This window comes from Herpailurus yagouaroundi, unplaced genomic scaffold (genome assembly GCF_014898765.1).
Source record: "Herpailurus yagouaroundi ecotype Mexico unplaced genomic scaffold, PumYag 163, whole genome shotgun sequence".
NCBI lineage: Eukaryota > Metazoa > Chordata > Mammalia > Carnivora > Felidae > Herpailurus > Herpailurus yagouaroundi.
In genome coordinates this window covers 25,718,666-25,737,514 of record NW_024412404.1, presented here as the reverse complement: position 1 = coordinate 25,737,514, position 18,849 = coordinate 25,718,666, and the positions used below count along the sequence as shown (strand labels likewise).

The window sequence follows — 18,849 nt, the reverse complement described above, 5'->3', positions numbered from 1 at the left end:
CACCTGAAACTAATGGAATATTTTTAAAGAAAGCAAGGGAAATTGGGGGCGCCTGGGTGGCTCAGTCGGTTAAGTGTCCGACTTCAGCTCAGGTCATGATCTCTTGGTGGTGGGTTCCAGCCCGCATCAGGCTCTGCGCTGACAGCTCAGAGCCTGGAGCCTGCTTCAGATTCCGTGTCTCCCTCTTTCTCTGCCCCTCCCTTGCTCACGTTCTCTCTCTCTCTCTCTCTCTCTCTCTCCGTCTCCCTCTCCCTCTCTCTCCCTCTCTCTCCCCCTCCCCCTTTCTCTCTCTCTCTCTCTCAAAAATAAACATTTAAAATTTTTTTAAAAAGAAAGGGAAATTAAAATAACTTAATGACTACTTCCACAGACTCTAAAAGAGCAATGAAGAAAGTGCTTTGTGTATGATAGAAATACTAATTCTCAATAGCAGACTGTTATTCTGCCCTCATGAATTGATCTTAAAGTAATGAAATCAAGGTTTATTAAGCTGTTTGTTTAAACTCCTATAAGTTTATCCTTTTTAAGACATAGATTTCTTTGTTATCTGCCACTGCTTCGTAATACTTATAATAGCAGTGATAATATAGCTGAGATTGAACTATTGACCATGTCAGCTGCTTCACGTGCATTGTCCTGTGCGGTCTTGATGGAACCTGAGAACAGAGGCTGTGCCTCCCCAGGTAAGCAAGTGCAGTCACCACAGTAGTTGCCACTGAGCTGGGTCCACGTGGTTAGGAAGTACCCGGCCCAGATCACTGGCCTAGCACGGCCTTCACTGAGGCATTTGCCACATTGCATAGTAGCATTTTCACTGATTTTAAAAACATATTTTAGTGTTTAATTTTTTTTTTAACGTTTATTTATTTTTGAGACAGAGAAAGACAGAGTATGAACGGGGGAGGGTCAGAGAGAGAGGGAGACACAGAATCCGAAGCAGTCAGCACAGCACCCGACGCGGGGCTCTAACTCACAGACCGCGAAATCATGACCTGAGCCGAAGTCGGATGCTTAACCGACTGAGCCACCCGGGCGCCCCAAAACATATTTTAGTGTTTAAGCCAAATTTTTTTCTTATTTTTGAGAGAGAGAGAGAGAGGATCTTTAGCAGGCTTCACACTCAGCATGGATCCCAACTCAGGGCTCAGCCTCACAACCGTGAGATCGTGACCTGCACTGAAATCAAGAATCGGACCCTTAACTGACTGAGCCACTCCCCAATTTTGCCTTAAAGAAACAAATGTTGGGGCGCCTGCGTGGCTCAGTCGGTTACGCGGCCGACTTCGGCTCAGGTCATGATCTTGCAGTCCGTGGGTTCGGGCCCCGCATCGGGCTCTGTGCTGACAGCTCAGAGCCTGGAGCCCGTTTCGGATTCTGTGTCTCCCTCTCTCTGACCCTCCCCTGCTCATGCTCTGTCTCTCCCTGTCTCAAAAATAAAATAAAAACGTTAAAAAAAAATTTAAAGAAACAAATGTTTAGTTGTAATATTACTTACAATTTTTTTTTTCTGGCGTACTTTTTAGGACCTGGTGCTTTTGCCTCTTACTGCTTTATAGTCCTTTTGTAATACATGTAGTGTATTGTGAATTGTTTAGAACTTATAGGCCTGTCAGAATTTTTAGAGACTACGGTTTTTCTGTCTTAATACCTTAAGTTTTAAGAGTCAAGAAATATTCATGTATTTATTCATCCTGTATTTGCGTGCCTAATACACGCATGCCATTTTCTATGTTAGGGACCAGGAATTGAAGCATTGAACAAAATACAGTCTGTCCTCATGGTGATAACTTCCCACGTGGGGAAGCCAAGACAATAAACAAATCTATAATATAAAGTCAGTGGTGGGGCGCCTGGGTGGCGCAGTCGGTTAAGCGTCCGACTTCAGCCAGGTCACGATCTCGCGGTCCAGGAGTTCGAGCCCCGCGTCAGGCTCTGGGCTGATGGCTCAGAGCCTGGAGCCTGTTTCCGATTCTGTGTCTCCCTCTCTCTCTGCCCCTCCCCCGTTCATGCTCTGTCTCTCTCTGTCGCAAAAATAAATAAACGTTGAAAAAAAAAATAAAGTCAGTGGTAAAACATTAACGTAGAGGGGGCTAGAGAGTAGGAATGAGAAAGGTGCTGTTTTAAAGAAGGTGGTCAGGGAAGGCCTCTTGGAATGAAGAAAGTTTTAATAGAGGCCTGAACAAAATAGGGAAGCAAGCTCTAAAGCAACAGGTAGCTGCTCTATCTTTAAAAAGACTATCCCTTCTTGGGGCACCTGGGTGCCTCATTTGGTTGAGCATCTTCAGCTCGGGTCACAATTTCATGGTTCATGAGTTCAAGCCCCATGTTGGGCTTTGCGCTGACAGTGCACAGCCTGCTTCAGATTCTCTGCCTCCCTCTCTGCCCCTCCCCTGCTCTCTCTCTCTCAAAACTAAATAAGCATTAAAAAAATTGTCCTTCCTTATTCTAAAATTTCATTAACAAGTAAATTTGTTCCAAGAGCTCCCTTTTCTAAATATAATCATTTTATTTTTCTAATAGGCTAAAGAAATATGTTCAGCTTTAGAATTTGCTCTTTATGATCTATGTACCACAGATAAAATTCTCTTAAGTCATATCATTGGCGTTTAGCTTTGTGCACTGGCAGTATCATAGCCAGTGAGATTTATCCAAGGTGCAGTTATTGCTAATTGGAAAAGGTATCATTTGTGTTTAGATAGATGTTTGCAGAAATATACAAGAAGCCATCTTTTAAAAATGATGGGGACGGGGGGCTTGCTTGGGTGGCTCAGTCAGTTAAGCATCTGACTTCGGCTCAGGTCATGATCTCGTGGTTTATGAGTTCCAGCCCCACATTGGGTTCTCTGCTGTCAGCACAGAGCCTATTTGAGATCGTCTGTCCTCTCCTCTCTCTCTCTCCCTCCCTCTCTCTCTCTCCCTCCCTCTCTCTCTGTCCCTCCCCCCCTCACGCATGCTGCTATCTCTCTCTCAAAAATAAACATTAAAAAAAAAAAAATGACTAGGGAAGTTTTCGCCAACCACCAGTTTATGAGATATTGTATATTGCTGTCTGAAAAACTTTTGTTCCCAAAATTCTTTAAGAGATGTCCCTGAGGCCCCCCATTACTGTAACTCAGTGGAAGTTGTACCCAGCGTCATTCAAGAATCCTTCATCGCTCACAAACACACATTGTGCCAGGGAGCGCCAGGTACCATGCAGACATTAACCTCACCCTGGCCTTCTTCCTTTGGGTTGAGAAACAATGAACTGCAGAGGACAAAGGGTGGCCTAACCCGAAAACCTTGGGAGGGTGAGTGACCAGGACCCACAAAACCAAAGTAGTGGACATACTCACTTTCCACGTCCACTCTACCAAATACCTAACACTACCAAGTACAGGCGCATTGAGACACAGTTAGTTGTCTGTCGCTTGGCCTCCTGCCATCCTTGCAGAAAGGATAGAGGGAATTGCTCATCTCCAAGAAAAAGAAATGACTTGCCAGCTTCTCGTCTCTTGGTTGACAGGCTGACGGTGAATGAAGGGAGGAAGAGACTGGGACATCTGGGTGTACTCGTTTGAAGCCAGAACTTCTATTTAGACATCTAATATTAGGTTGAATCAATCTGTTGACTATCCATTTGCTCATATTTGTATGCTATCAGAAAGCAAATTTTTGAGCTCCTTGCTACCAAATCACCTAAGTCAAAACATGAAAGAAAAAAAAATTTTTTTTTTTATTTTTTTTTTTCAACGTTTATTTATTTTGGGGACAGAGAGAGACAGATCATGAACGGGGGAGGGGCAGAGAGAGAGGGAGACACAGAATCGGAAACAGGCTCCAGGCTCTGAGCCATCAGCCCAGAGCCTGACGCGGGGCTCGAACTCATGGACCGCGAGATCGTGACCTGGCTGAAGTCGGACGCTTAACCCAGGGGCCACCCAGGGGCCCTGAAAGAAAAATTTTAAAGCCTTCCCGGAGTTAATTGCCTTCCTAAAAGTGTAACATTCATTTGAAGGTGGTTTGTGTCTTGTGAAATCATAGTTACTGGTGTTTCCCACTGGGCTGTCAGTCCCCAGAGGACAGGACTGTGCCCCATTCACCTCTTAATCCCCAGGAGCCCTGCTCCATGGTCTCATCCTGAGCTTGTACCAGAACACAGAAACTGCACTCCAACACCAGTCTTTCGCTCATAACTGTCCAAATATTTAAAATTCAGTGCTCATTCTGTAGCTCTTGCTAGGTGACTCCTTAGATTTCCCTGGACTTTGTATCATAAGCTTCTTTAAGTGTTCTCGGAAATAACCAAGGTATTGAAATGCAAAAAGTGTGGACAGTTCAATTTCTAGCACTTTTTTTTTTTTACCTGCCAGAGGGGTGTTCTAAATGCATCCCCTTCTTTCTCACCCCCTCAGGTATCCGTTACAGCACTGATGTGAGTGTAGATGAAGTGAAAGCCCTGGCTTCTCTGATGACCTACAAGTGTGCTGTGGTTGGTAAGTGATCTCCTTTGTTGCCACCTAATGGCGCTTGGGGAAATATGTTTACATGCAGGGTTACTGTTAGGATGTTATTCAAGGTGCACAGTTTAATGCCCGCACCATTTTTCAATTAGCCTTAATTAAGAGTTAGTCTTTTTTTTTTTTTAATGGAGGACTTGTTATAGGAATCAATTGGATTTTCTTGAAGTGTAGATCTTTTTTTTAAATCCCTTTCTGTACACTGTAAATAAGACCAAATCATAGTAGAAGGGAAATAAATGTTTTTTTCTTTTAGAATTAGGAAAGCACACTGATTACGCATCGTAACTTGCCTAGCCTTATCATTTCTGTTCCTCTAGAGTTTTAGTTAAAGTACAACATTTTAGAAGAGATTGATGTGGGTTTATTTCTTGAATTTTTTGAAACTAAAGCTTAAAGTGTCATATTTATACATTGCATAGTGCTTTCTGCATCTTTAAGTTTTTTATCCTTTGTGTGGAATAACAACTTGCAGCCTTCTCTTCCAGATGTGCCATTTGGGGGTGCCAAGGCTGGTGTTAAGATCAATCCCAAGAACTATACTGTAAGTAACAAAATGACATTTGTGCACATGATAACACTGATGGGGGACTTGTAATTACTGGGCTTCTGTGTGTCCCCATATCAGTGAGATTAATGGCCCCTATTGCTTTTTAAAGGAATGGAAAAACAAGTAAAGAATTAACACATTGAGTGTTGTGCCATATAAGGGTCACCTGGCTTAACATCAATGATCAATGTCCTTTTTTCATTTTCTCACTTGGTTAGAAGGTAGTTAATACCTTCATATTCTTAGGCATTTATATCCGTGTTATATATTCTATAACATAAATATAATATGCTCTATATAAATATAGTATATATTACTATGAGATTTTTGTGTTGGGTTATCAAGGTCCAGTGACAAATGTCTTAATTCAGTAAAAATCTTATTGTTTATCCTATCAGTTCCAAGTTAATTTAAGCCATTACTATACTTTACAGCACCAAAGTAACATCTGTTACAAACATAACATGTATGATTTCATTCTTTTTAAGATTAACCATTTAAATGAAAATATACCGTAGGGATTGCTCATAGGGTCCTATATTAATACAAAAAGAACAGGAACTGGGATCTGAGCCCTAATTCTACTGTCTGTTGTTTATATGACCTAATTTGTGATCTGTCATTTTCTCATCTTTAAAATGGAAATGCCTGTTTTATGAGCTTTGAGGATTACACAAGAAGATAGGTGAAAATGTCCTATAAATAGAAAATATAATCCAACTATTACCTATCTCCACCAGTAGTTTTCTGTCAAAAACATTTGTTTCATTGTTGTTTTGTTTTCATGTTTTTCCTTTATAGGATAATGAATTAGAAAAGATCACAAGGAGGTTTACGATGGAGCTGGCAAAGAAGGGCTTTATTGGTACGTATTACCATGCAGGTTTCCACAGAGTAGGAACATCTAAAAAGTAATGTTCTTACGGTAAACTCCTGCTTTTACCTGCGTGTACATGGGTAGAACTGCCCTTTTACTCTGAAAAGCTGGGTTCTGTGACAAATATGGTGGACGTACATGGGCCTGTTTTTGATACATCTCTAATAGCAAAGTTCAGGTTCTCACTATGCAGTATGGACACCAGAGGGATCGCCTCCACCTCGTCTCCTTGTACAATCTCTGTTGTGATGTCCAGAAAGATTCTAGGAACTGAATAATACCTGTATTATAAACATTTTTTTAATATGTAGAAATCACTTTCACAGTAGTGATCCTGTTCTGAAAGCAGTGGGAAATCTGATGCCTTTGGAATTGGAGGTTCAGCACAGTGGGCACAGGCTGGGAGGTGAGGGGCCTCACACTAATAGCTCACGCTGCCATCACCGGCTGGTTTGGAGGGTTCCTGGGGCTCCTAATGTTTGTTACTAGGCCCTTTCATCAAACACTAGATCCCTAGGTGCTGATCTTCACTGGCTTGATGTTTCCGTATCATACTGTCATCTATCTCATGTGCTTTTTCGTATGAGATGTGAATTCTTTGCTGTGATGTGTAAATATTCATTTTAACTTTAATTTTCAAGCAAATTAAGTCTTTATATTTCTTTTGTTGATCTAGAGGGATTCTAATTTGTTTAAATTAAAAAAAATATTTAATAGAATGTTTGCCCTTGTAACATAAAGAAGACTGACTAAAATAAGAAAGAAAATCTACTCTTTCTCTGTTTTCCAGCCCCTGTGTTTTTATTCCCCAATATTCTCCCAACTGTTGGTTGACAGGTTCCTATGAACTTAAGATATCTTTATTTTGAAATGCCCTCGTTTTAGGGAAAAAAAAAGGACATGAAATAAATAAACTAGCATAGAAATAAAAGTTAACACTAGAATTTTACCAGATTCAATATGTCTTTCATCATTTAAAAGGCATGCAGGGGTGGGGGGCACCTGGGTGGCTCAGTTGGTTGGACATCCAACCTAGGCTCAGGTCTTGATCTCGCAGTTGGTGGGTTCGAGCCCCTGTGCTGAGAGCTCAGAGCCTCAAACCTGCTTTGGATTCTGTGTCTCCTTCTCTCTCTGCCCCTCCCCTGCTCTCTCTCTCTCTGTCTCTCAAAAATGAATAAACATTTAAAAAAAAAAATTTGTAAGTAAACAAACAAAAGGCATGTGGATTCCTGGCATGCCTCCCCCTCAGCACTGCTGTGAGCTCATACTACCACCATACCGGCAAAGCAAGGCACTGGGTAGCTGGAGTTGACTGCCTCCTTTACGGAAATGCCCACTACTTCTGAGATTTGGGGAACTGCTGTCATGTTCAGCCTGTTGACAGCCTTCATGATTTTTATATCGTATTTCCTCTTAGCTTAAGTCGCAAACGTATTTAATGGTCTTGAGTGGTTTCAGACTTTATTCAGTTGTATTTATTGCCCTTATCTAGAGTATAACCAGCTAATTTTCTCTACATTTATATTGTCAAGTACCTTATAATTCCAAAGGTTAGAAGCAGTTTGACTCCTTGGTTTAAGTACTGAGGCCTCATTGCCTCACACTGCAGCTAACCCGGTTGTGGCACGTAGAGGGAGGTGAAGGAGTTCTTTCTCTTCCCCCAGGACAGAACTGGTCCTGAGCAAACTTCTGGAACTGATGTCATTTCTCCATTCTTCTCCAACTTCTCTTTCCACACAGTTTGAGAGTATGAGTTAAAGCTGGCTCGGAGTCCTGACCCTGTCACATTGTGTGCATTTAGGATTAGCTTTTGAGTTTCTGCAAAAATGGTCAGCTGGGGTTTTCATAGGGATGTTGCCGTCCTCACCATGGTGAGTGCTCCAGTCCAGGAATACTGACTGTCCACAGACTCGGGCGTCCTTTAAGGTCTTTCAGTAGTAGTTTGTAGTCTTCGATGCACAGATTTATACCACTTCTGACAAGTTCATTCATAAATTTTGTGTGTGTGTGTGTGTGTGTGTGTGTACGTGTATGCATGTGTGTGTTCTAAGGGATATTGGTCTGTAGGATTCTTTTCTTGCAATGTCTATGATATCAGGATAATAGTGGCCTCATAGAATGAGTTAAGAAGTGTTCTCTCCTCTTATGTCTTTTTTTTTTTTAAAGCTTGTGAAGGTTGGTGCTAATTCTGCTGTGTGAGTTTAGGTACCACCTTTGCAAACCGTGAAGTTCCCTTGCAATAACCTGATGTCTCCCTCCTTTTATTCCCCTAGTGTATCAGGCACCAGAATTGCCCTTTCAGCTCTTGCTCATGCTCTGTTAAAGCAACTGCACTCTCCAGCCAGTTTTTCACCTTCTTTATACTATTATGGGATTGAGTGATGGCATTTTAGCTTTCCTGAGGGTAGTTACATGTTCTACAAGGTATGGACTTTCAGACCTGTTCTCTGTAAGATATTTGAGAATTTTTCTGCAACTCAGGAACTATTTGTGATCTGAATGTCAATTTTTGTGTGGAATAGAAAACTCACAAGCCTAATAATATTTTGTGACTTTGGCGTTGGGTAGAGAGAGCTGTCTCACCTTAGGCTGTCTAGATGAATTGAGGTTTTTGAGAAGCAATGTATCATGGTACATTTCTGATTTACAAACTATATTCCTCATACTTGCTCCTTGCCAATAGCCCTTCTCCAACTGGAATTGTTATTTGAGCCAACAAGGTTACTTGACCCTTGATATTGCTAAAATACTTTTGTAGATACCACCAGAAGGATTCAGGAGCAATTTGTCATTGATACCTTGGGAGAAAAGCAGTATGATTAAACAAATCTTTACTCACATCCTCGACGTATGTCACTCTAAAGGAATGGACATCATGAGCAAATGGGGATGGTAGAGCCCTTTTGTCAGAGGATGAGGCTAGAATGTGGAATGAATCCTTCCAAGTAGGAGAGTTATATGGAAGGAGAGTAACTTTGGGGAAGTCAGACTTCATGAGGTTTAGAAGCTGCCTAAAGGAAAGGGTACTCAACTCAGGAGGGTGACAGATTGCCGGGAGGAGGGGCAGGACTGTAAAAAGCAAGGCTTGACCACTTCTCAGTTGTCTTATGCCATCTTGTGTCCATCGCATCACAACTTGTGCAGAGAAACACATCACCTAGGATCTGGGTGTCTGAGATGTAGGAAAATACTAAAACGTACCTTGTTCTATTGGTTAAAAAGTAAAAAATATAGAACTCAGGGACAGCCCTTAGAAAGAACTTTATTTGACAGACTTAATAGTTTAATCATTTGGGGAGCCTGGGTGGCTCAGTCGGTTAGGCGGCCGACTTCGGCTCAGGTCATGATCTCGCGGTCCGTGAGTTCTAGCCCCACGTCGGGCTCTGTGCTGACAGCTCAGGGCCTGGAGCCTGCTTCATATTCTGTGTCTCCCTCTCTCTGACCCTCCCCTGTTCATGCTCTGTCTCTCCCTGTCTCAAAAATAAATAAACGTTAAAAAAAAAATTTTAAATAGTTTAATCATTTTTAAAGTTGTGTTTTCCTTTTTATGAAGGTAATGAGTTTGTATGATACAATTGACACAATATAGAAAGTTATAAACAAGGCCAAAATGGAAACCTAATGAACAAGTGTGAGCATGTCCTTCCAAACTTCTGCACGCAGACAGTGTATACACGTGGAAGGATAGATGCTTAGATATTACACAGATCTAACTAGAGAGGGAAAAAGAATTTAATTTAAATAGGAACATACTATATACGTGCTGTGTGAAACCTGCTTTTTTTCCACGTGTGTTTCGGTGAATATTTTTTACATGGAAACACTATTTTATTTAGTTGACTCACTAGATACTTAGGTTGTTTTGATTCTTACTATTTCGGGAGATGTATTTCTGTGTATCCCTACTTTGGCCGATTTGAGTAGGCATCATTTAACGCATTTTTATCTGAGATCTCAGTGTGGCCATCAGTATTAGTGCTGTCACTAGACTTTTTGTTGTTGTTGCTGCTGCTGCCTGTGGACTAACTTCTTATTATCCTCAAACTTTTTAATTTTCTGTGATCTGAGGAATTGAAAGCTAAGGTTTAAAATTGCATACACTGAGTAAGCTTTGAACAACAGGCCAAAGCACGGGTGTGAAGGTATTATGGGACTTAATGCAGTTGCTTCAACAGTGTGTCTTTTTCTTCTTTTCCTACTTGGTGGGGAGGGCTTACCCATCCCTACCCCCGCCCCCAGAAGTGATGTGTTTCTGTGCTGTCTCAGACTCATACACTCCCTAACCGTAAGAGTCCTCCTTCTGTAGGGCAAGATGGTACTGTTTACTCTAACTGCAGTTCAAGGAACTGACGTCAAGAGGGGTACACTGATTTGCTTATGCTCACATGTTCAGAAGTTCAGTTGAGTGGCTCACATCTGTCACAGCAGAGCTAACCTCCAAACATAGAGCCAGGAAACAGGACCGTAAGAAATTACTATGTAACAGTGTGTGTGTATAATTGTGTGGTGAAACACTTAGCAAATATTTCAATTAGTGGCTAATTTCAACTAATGGCTTCAATTAGTTACACAGATGAAATCTAAAGTTTTCTAACAGTGGTAGCTTTGTTATTATAGAAAATCCCAAGGATCTATGTGTTTGAGAGGAGTTTATCTTAAAAGCTGGCACACTGCCCTTTCCTTGTGCCCCAGGTCCTGGCATCGATGTGCCTGCCCCAGACATGAGCACGGGCGAGCGGGAGATGTCCTGGATTGCTGATACCTATGCCAGCACCATCGGGCACTATGTAAGTACCCACCGAAGGTCCTGAGGGCCTCATTTGCCATCTACGAGTAATAGCAATTAAGCTCATTGTATGTGGAAGGTGAGAATTCTCTGGGTTTTTCTCCTCTCCTTTAATCACGTCTTGATTGGCATATTATTTTACTTCCCTCTCTCTAGTCACAAACCATAAATGTAGTGAATATGGCCTGAGCTTTCATTTACATGCCTCCCCATCCTGAAAGCTGGGATGGAACCTCGACAACGGATCACCTGCTAGGCAGAGCAGGACATGCTGCAAGACACTAGAAGGGAAGTAAAGAAGCAGATGAGGTATGGAGATAGTGTAATACAGAGATGGAGTTACATCTCTGAAAGAAGGCTTCCTGGATGAGGTGTCTGGGCTAGACCTTGAAAATGGGCAGAATTTGAACACGGAGGTTGCGGGGATAGGAGGAGAAACAGTAGAGCTCAGACCGTTAGGAGATGAGGCATATTAGAAGGGTGATAGAAGAGCAAAGAAATACATGAACTAGGACAAAAATACTCAAGGCCAGTGAGAGGGGAGCCTCTGGTGCCGACCCTGTCTTGGGGGCTGAGGGAGCTGATGGTGTTGGGCTGCCCTGGAGCCCGGGGGCCCTGGGGGCTAGGGAGAAGCAGTGGTGCATGGCAGAGATAGGCTCCGCAGGACTGCAGTGGATGTGTGTCATCAAGGAAAAGGAGACCCGGGAAGACTTGAATCTAGGGGACTGAGCAGAAGTAGTGCCACTAATGCAGAACACAAAAAGAAAAGCCAACTTTCCGTTCTTGGAAAAGGGTTGGAACCTTGAAAAACATTTAAGGGGTAGGAATCGAAAGGGAGTTGAAAAGACGTACATTAAAAATGCATACATGGGGCGCCTGGGTGGCACAGTCGGTTAAGCGTCCGACTTCAGCCAGGTCGCGATCTCGCGGTCCGTGAGTTCGAGCCCCGCGTCGGGCTCTGGGCTGATGGCTCAGAGCCTGGAGCCTGTTTCCGATTCTGTGTCTCCCTCTCTCTCTGCCCCTCCCCCGTTCATGCTCTGTCTCTCTCTGTCCCAAAAATAAATAAACGTTGAAAAAAAAAAAAGAAAAAGAAAAAGAGTCTGTTTCTAAAAAAAAAAAAATGCATACATGGAGTACCTCTGCCACGCAAGCAGGGTTTCCAGTACAGTTGGGATAAATGAGAGCAGGGGAAGTTCTCATGCTGCGAAAAGGTGTAAGGGGGCCTGGCCAAGCCTTTGCAGGTGACATCAGAAAAGGCCTCCGTGAAGGAGTAAGCCTCTATTCTGCACTCTGAACATTGAATAGGATCAGCTGGGGAATGGGTGGGGGTGCGAGTGTGGCAGGCAGAAGGAACCACTGAGCAAAGTTCTGGAATGCAGAAGAGGGGAACCTGAGACTGAGAGGAGACCGTGGTAGTCAGAGGGGAAAGTGAGAGTAGGGCACAGGAGAGGCCAGTTAGAGGAAGGTCGGACTAGATCATCACCCCACGAGTGACAGCAGAGACTCTGGTTCTTTGTCCTGAAGCCAGAAGGAAGCTGGGGACTGCTAACTGTAAGCAGGTGTGAGGCATTTTAAGCACCACTCTGTGTGCAGCAGAGAATTGGGACTGTTGGGGGCAGGACACCATACAGGAGCCCAGAAGAGAGGGGGTACTGGCCTGCCCTGGAGCTGGGGAGAAATGGACGGACTAAAGAGGGATTTAGAGGGAAAGCAGTCAGTCATAGAAGAATGAGAAGTGCTGAGAGTTCCATGTGGTGATGTTAAGGGAGGGGTTTCTGGGAAGAGACCAGTTCAGCAACTAGATCATTCATGGGACGGAGATTGGAGCCAGGCTGCAAGGGGGTGTTGAGAGAGGGAAGTAGGGCATGAAGAGTAGCCTTCCCTGAGAAGAATGGCACTGGACAGCAGAGAGAAGACTTGAAATGTGGCTGTTGCCCAAAGAGAAAGGTTTTTGTTGTTTTGTTGGCAAGTTGACTGGCTATGGCCCCAGATTCCTCCATGTGAGAGACGATGGGAGAAAGGTGTGAACAGTAGAGGTAGCAGAATCTTCCAAGGGAACAAGTCCTCATGAATTTTCCTTTTAAGGGCCTTAGTGGAAAGATGAGCCTTGGAGAAGAGAAATATTCCCTCCTGAGAAGAAGGAAGGGGGCTGCAGCATGCAGGGGAGGAATTCAGACCCGGGCTGATGTCTGAATTTCTGAGGGAGTGCAGTCTGTGGGTGGGAGCACGGGTGGGCAGCCTGGATTCTCAGGCTCCCTCACACACCAGCTCTGTGACCCATGACAGGTGCCTAGAGCTCTCTGTGCCTCCGTCTCCTCGTGTGTAAGACGACAATGTAATAGCACCCAGTGGGGGTTAAGTGGCTAGTAATATAATGCACTTAGAACAGCACCCACTCCTTAGTAAAACACACAGTATTACATCAGGTGAATTGCATAAATCCCTGAAATGAAACAGGAGCAGTATGAGACTCCTGAAAGAATTTTTATTTCAACTGCCACTCCCTAAAATGATGCTTTTCCATGTCACCTTTTGATGTTAAATGAGTTCTGGATATGGTCTCTCATTCTTTTTAAGCGAGACGCTAGACTGAAGAGTGCAGAGTAGTGGGCCACATATCAAACATTATTTGTGGCTCATTCCCAGTGGTTAACAACAAAAGGAAATTTTGTGAGGCTCTGCCAGCAAACCCCGGCAAAAGACTTCCTTCTTAAAGTGACACCAAAATCAGGGCCTAAAAGTAAGGAAGCTACAGTTTTTCTGATTTCCAGATGTAGACCTGAACATGCTGCAACTTGTGTCTAATCCTGCCCAGAGGCACAGGCCTGGGAGGGAGGGGTTTTGTCGGTGGGCTCCCGGGACAGTCAGGTGTGCTGGGGGGCTGGGGGGCTGGGGAGCTGGGCAGCTGGCACCGGGCCTGACCTCGACAGGACTGTGGCTCCAGCATTTGCATTTGCACTGTTTAAAAGCATTTGGCACTAGGTGTGTAATTCTGCGTTCGCAAGTGTTAATTATTCATGAAGGCAAACTGTGGGAAAACTACTAATTTCTGTAAATCACTTTACTAACCACTTTCTCTTTTTTTAGTTTTTATTCTTTTTGCTGGCAGTTATGCAGCTAATATAATTCTAAGTTGTCTTGGTAAAAATAGTTAAACAATACAGATAAAATCCAGGTCACTTTTTAACTCACCCAGCTAGAACATCTATTGGAGGGTAGGACTATGGTGTGAAGTAAGGCACTTCATCTTACTTTACATGGGTAACAGAGTGCCCCACGAGTTTATTAAGTAGCCATACCATCCATACTTTGTCCACGAATTTGAAACGCCTCCTTCATTTTGTGTTGGTTTCCTGTATGTGGTAGGACTGTCTAGTTTCTTCTGCCCCACTGATCAATCTGTCTCTCCTGCACTGTTCTGGCTGATACAGTTGACGGTATATTTGATATACCTCGGAAAGGACGCTCTCCCAAGCCCTTTTATTTTCCTAATTATGGTTGTTTCTGAACAAGAATACATGGTCAGTTCACAGACTACAGAAAGACGGGTGGTGAAGACAGATCCTCTCCCACCCTGCTTTCCAGAGCACACTGCTGCCACCAGAGGCCCTCCCCTCACGGTGTAGGCAGGAGCGGCTCCGTCTCACCCACATATACCTTTCTGCTTCCCTAACCCCAACGATACCATACTAAGTGCACAAAAAAATGTGACTTCCTAGAAGTAGAATCTTTGGATTAATGGGTATTTTTATTTGGTAGGTATTCCTGCAAACCCCTTAGTTATTTTGTCTTTTTTTTTTTTTTTAATTTCTTGAATACTTTTGTTAATCCACTCTTATTTGAACTTGAATATTATCTTTTAAAGTTCTTTTTTTTTTTAGGGGCGCCTGGGTGGCTCAGTCGGTTAAACATCCGACTTCAACTCAGGTCATGATCTCACAGTTGGTGAGTTCAAGCCCCGCATCGGGCTCTGCACTGACAGCTCAGAGCCTGGAGCCTGCTTCAGATTCTGTGTCTCCCTCTCTGTCTCTGCCCCTCCCCTGCTTGTGCTCATTCTCTCTCTCTTTCTCTCTCTCAGAAATAAACATTTTTAAAAAATAAAGTTCTTTTTTTTTTTAAGTGGCATTTTATTGAATTTCTAAATTAGTTGAGCAGAAGAGTATCTTAACCATATCGAGTGTTCCCATCTAACCGAGAACACCATAATATCTCTTCCTACTTAGGCTCCATTTTGGTGACGAGCTCAAGTTTTATAGTAGATTTTAAGACACATGTGAGATGTGTACTCTTAATAGGGCTTAAATATTTTTGAGGGAATAATATTTTAAGCAGAACTATCTCTAGTTTTGTGATATTATTATTTGTACTTGATGATGTTAAATTCCTAAAAACCTTGTTTATCCCATTGGACAATATAGTCTATTTTATTATATATTTTCTAACAATAGAAATCTGAAAAAGTAAGTTTTCTCCCTATTGGTGAATGTGTACCATGAGCACACACATAGTCTTAATGAGCATATTAGTTAGAAATGTGACATCTTGACTTTTTCTTGCAGGATATTAATGCCCATGCCTGTGTTACTGGTAAGCCCATCAGTCAGGGTGGAATCCATGGACGGATCTCTGCTACTGGCCGGGGAGTTTTCCATGGAATTGAAAACTTCATCAATGAAGCTTCTTACATGAGTATTTTAGGAATGACACCAGGGTTTGGAGACAAAACGTTTGTTGTTCAGGTAAGAATGTTCGCTTTTTTAAAGAATAACTGATCTACATAAAGGAAGTTTTTTAGTGTTTTTAGATTTATAGTTTTTAAAATGTCATTCTTTTGAATCTTTTAAATTCCAGAGTGAATGTTTTCAGAGTAATACATGCCTTATTTTTTGAACCTTGGTATAATTCGTGTGACTAGTACCAATTTAAGTATCTTGCAGATACATATGAAACTATCACCAACTTCTTTGGGTCAAAATTTAAATTGAAATTTAAACTTTGAATTAAAAGTTGAATATTTCAACTTTGAGGAAGCATGGGCTTGCTATTTGGATATTTTATTGAGTGGAATCTAAATTAAGTTGAATGTACTTTTTTATTTTTGTTTTTGAATCCTATTTTGAAATAGAATAGAATTCATATGCCTCCCAGTGAGTGACTTTATGTTGTTGCAACCATAGGACACCTGGTCATCAGGGCCTGAGGATTTGGGTGGCATGACTGACCACTGCCAGTTCTTTATAAGCCACAAGGCTGCACCAAACTAAAGTTCTTTGGGACCCATTATCACAAATTAATGGGTTCCATGTTCTGAAACAAATTGCTAAAGAGAAGCCATTTAGTACATTGTTTCTTATGGCAAAGGATTCTGAGAATTCTTCCTAAACTTACAGAAAGGGTACTGGTCAGAATCGACTTTACCATGTGCACTAAGACTTCAGTTTCTATATCACGTGTAATTGTTCTTCACAGGGATTTGGGAATGTGGGCCTGCACTCTATGAGATATTTACATCGTTTCGGTGCTAAATGTATTGGTGTTGGTGAATCTGATGGGAGCATATGGAATCCAGATGGTATTGACCCAAAGGAACTGGAAGACTTCAAATTGGTATGTCAATCTAATATCTCAGTAGTCTGACTACCCTGAATATTGTAAAGTTGAAATAAGTCTTATTAAAATCTATTTCCATTGTTTACTTTTTAAAATGTAACCCAAAGAGCTCTTAATAGATGAGTCTTCATGTCATAGGCTCTAAACATAAACATTTAAACAGTGATGTAGCCATTAATTCTGATTTTTCAATCAATTTCAGCAACATGGATCAATCCTGGGCTTCCCCAAGGCAAAACCCTATGAAGGGAGCATCTTGGAGGCTGACTGTGACATACTGATCCCTGCTGCCAGCGAGAAGCAGCTGACCAAGTCCAATGCACCCAGAGTCAAAGCCAAGGTGAGAGCATTATAGAACCTGAGCTCAGCCTTACCAATGTAGAATGCCCTGAGGGTCATAGAAAAGCTCTTAGTTGGCTTTCCTTTTTTTCACACCTTTATTGGGATATAATTCACATACCATACAGTTCACCCAAGTGTAAAATTTCATAGCTTTTCATATATTCACAGTTATGCAGGCATCCATCACCATGAGTTTCCTCTTAAACCAAGCTTCCAAAAAGCAGTTAGGAAAATAGAAAGGTGAAAAATAATTGTATACGCTTTATAGAACAAAATAACTCTTAATAATTGCATTCAAACTGGAGTTCTGCCTCTTCCCGCCCCCACTCCCCTGCCCATCCCCCTGCCCATACACACACACACCTCTTGCACCTGCTGGAGGGGTTTGTGGTGATGTTGGTATTTCTGTATGTCCTGACTCTCTTGCAGATCATTGCTGAGGGTGCCAATGGGCCGACAACTCCAGAGGCTGATAAGATCTTCCTGGAGAGGAACATTATGGTGATTCCAGTAAGTCATCTATCTGTGTTTGCCAGGTTTTAAATGTACTTGAAACCCTAACTGTCTTCTGTGAGGAATTGTGGGGAGAAGAAGATCGTCATTCATTTCCCAAGCTATAGTGAATTCTTCATCTGTATTTTGCTTTTAAGTAAATAAAGTAGAAGCATGCTTAGTGTAAAAAGCCTATCAATTTTCACTTTGACCTGAACTTTTTCTTCCAACTTCAGGCTCTTTCTTGAGTATGTATTTAGCCTTCTTAAGAATCTAATCATAGGGGCGCCTTGGTGGCTCAGTTAGTTAAGCATCCGCCTCTTGATTTCAGCTCGGGTCATGAGCCCATAGTAGTGGGATCAAGCCCTGTATCAGGCTTGTGCTGACAGTACTGAGCCTGCTTGGGATTCTCTCTCTCTCTCTCTCTCTCTCTCTCTCTCTCTCTCTCTCTCTCAATCTGCCCCTCCCCCCCTCACTCATGTGCGCACTCTCATTCTCAAAATAAATACATAAACTTTAAAAAAAGAATCCAATTACATAAATGTATATTGTGCTAGAAATACAAATTCTAACGTGAACAATGAGCTTTAGTGTAATTTCTAACCTTATGCATTTCAAATGTCCCTTGCTGCTTTACTCAGAAAGCGAATATGAGGAATATGTGTTTCGGTTTTCACTGGGTAAGCATGGGGTTATTTGCGAGTGGAAGTTAGTGTGGACTTACGATGCATTTAGGACTTTTGCTGAAAACACTTAAGAAATTCAGTTTAGCTGAAACAGACTGCCCTTAGGTAGTAGGAGAAGGAACGCTGATCTGGTGAGTCACCCTGTGGACAATCCAGTGCATCGTTGAGTGGGCAAACAGTTTTGTCTAAAGACTTCTTTGGGAAAGAAGCTCTAACCATAGTTGATCAAATGCTTGTTAGTTAATAAACAAAAAGTTAATTTTTTTCAAAATGGAAAAAAAAAACTTAAGTGGATTGGGAAGGATGTTAGTTAAATTTAAATGTGAAATTCCTTTTTTTTTTTATATATTTATTTATTTTGGGGAGAGTGCAAGCAGGGGAGAGGCAGAGAGTGGGGGACAGAGGATCCGAAGTGGACTCTGCACTGACAGGCTGACAGTATCGAGCCGATGCAGGGCTTGAACTCACAAACCGTGAGATCATGACCTGAGCCGAAGTCAGACACTCAATCGATTGAGTCACCCAGGTGCCCCTGAGTGTGAAATTCCTGATACAATCTAAGATATATTTGGGAAGTTTGAAGCTTAATCTGCTTTGATGTTAAAATGGATCTCTGATGTTCATTGAAAGCTTTCAGTAAAGCCATGATCTTCTCATTTCTTTGGTGTCTTCCCTGTCACATTTTTGAGTGTAGGATCTCTACTTGAACGCCGGAGGAGTGACAGTATCCTACTTTGAGTGGCTGAAGAATCTAAATCACGTCAGCTATGGCCGTTTGACCTTCAAATATGAAAGGGATTCTAACTACCACTTGCTCAGTGAGTTCTGATGACCTTGTTCAAAAACAATCTTTGGGGCCAGCTAAAAGGCTAGAACTAGCTTACACTTGAAAAGGACTGTTCGCTTTTTGTAATCCTAGAGAATTTAATCTCAGAACAGAAAATGATATTCTTCTCTCTCATGAGTCTTAGGACCAAAAATTATATTCAGGTGTTTACCCTGTGATA

General features: G+C 42.2%; 1 protein-coding gene across 1 annotated transcript in view; it reads left to right on the top strand.

The window, feature by feature from the left end:
* GLUD1 (glutamate dehydrogenase 1) overlaps positions 1–18,849 on the top strand; it is a 39,199-nt gene that overhangs the window by 13,247 nt on the left and 7,103 nt on the right. Inside the window, exons 3-11 of the mRNA XM_040485648.1 lie at positions 4,395–4,475; positions 4,988–5,043; positions 5,851–5,914; positions 10,619–10,713; positions 15,272–15,451; positions 16,182–16,319; positions 16,525–16,662; positions 17,094–17,174; positions 18,537–18,660. Of these exons, the coding sequence (XP_040341582.1) occupies positions 4,395–4,475; positions 4,988–5,043; positions 5,851–5,914; positions 10,619–10,713; positions 15,272–15,451; positions 16,182–16,319; positions 16,525–16,662; positions 17,094–17,174; positions 18,537–18,660 (957 nt within the window). The remainder of the gene's footprint in view (positions 1–4,394; positions 4,476–4,987; positions 5,044–5,850; positions 5,915–10,618; positions 10,714–15,271; positions 15,452–16,181; positions 16,320–16,524; positions 16,663–17,093; positions 17,175–18,536; positions 18,661–18,849) is intronic.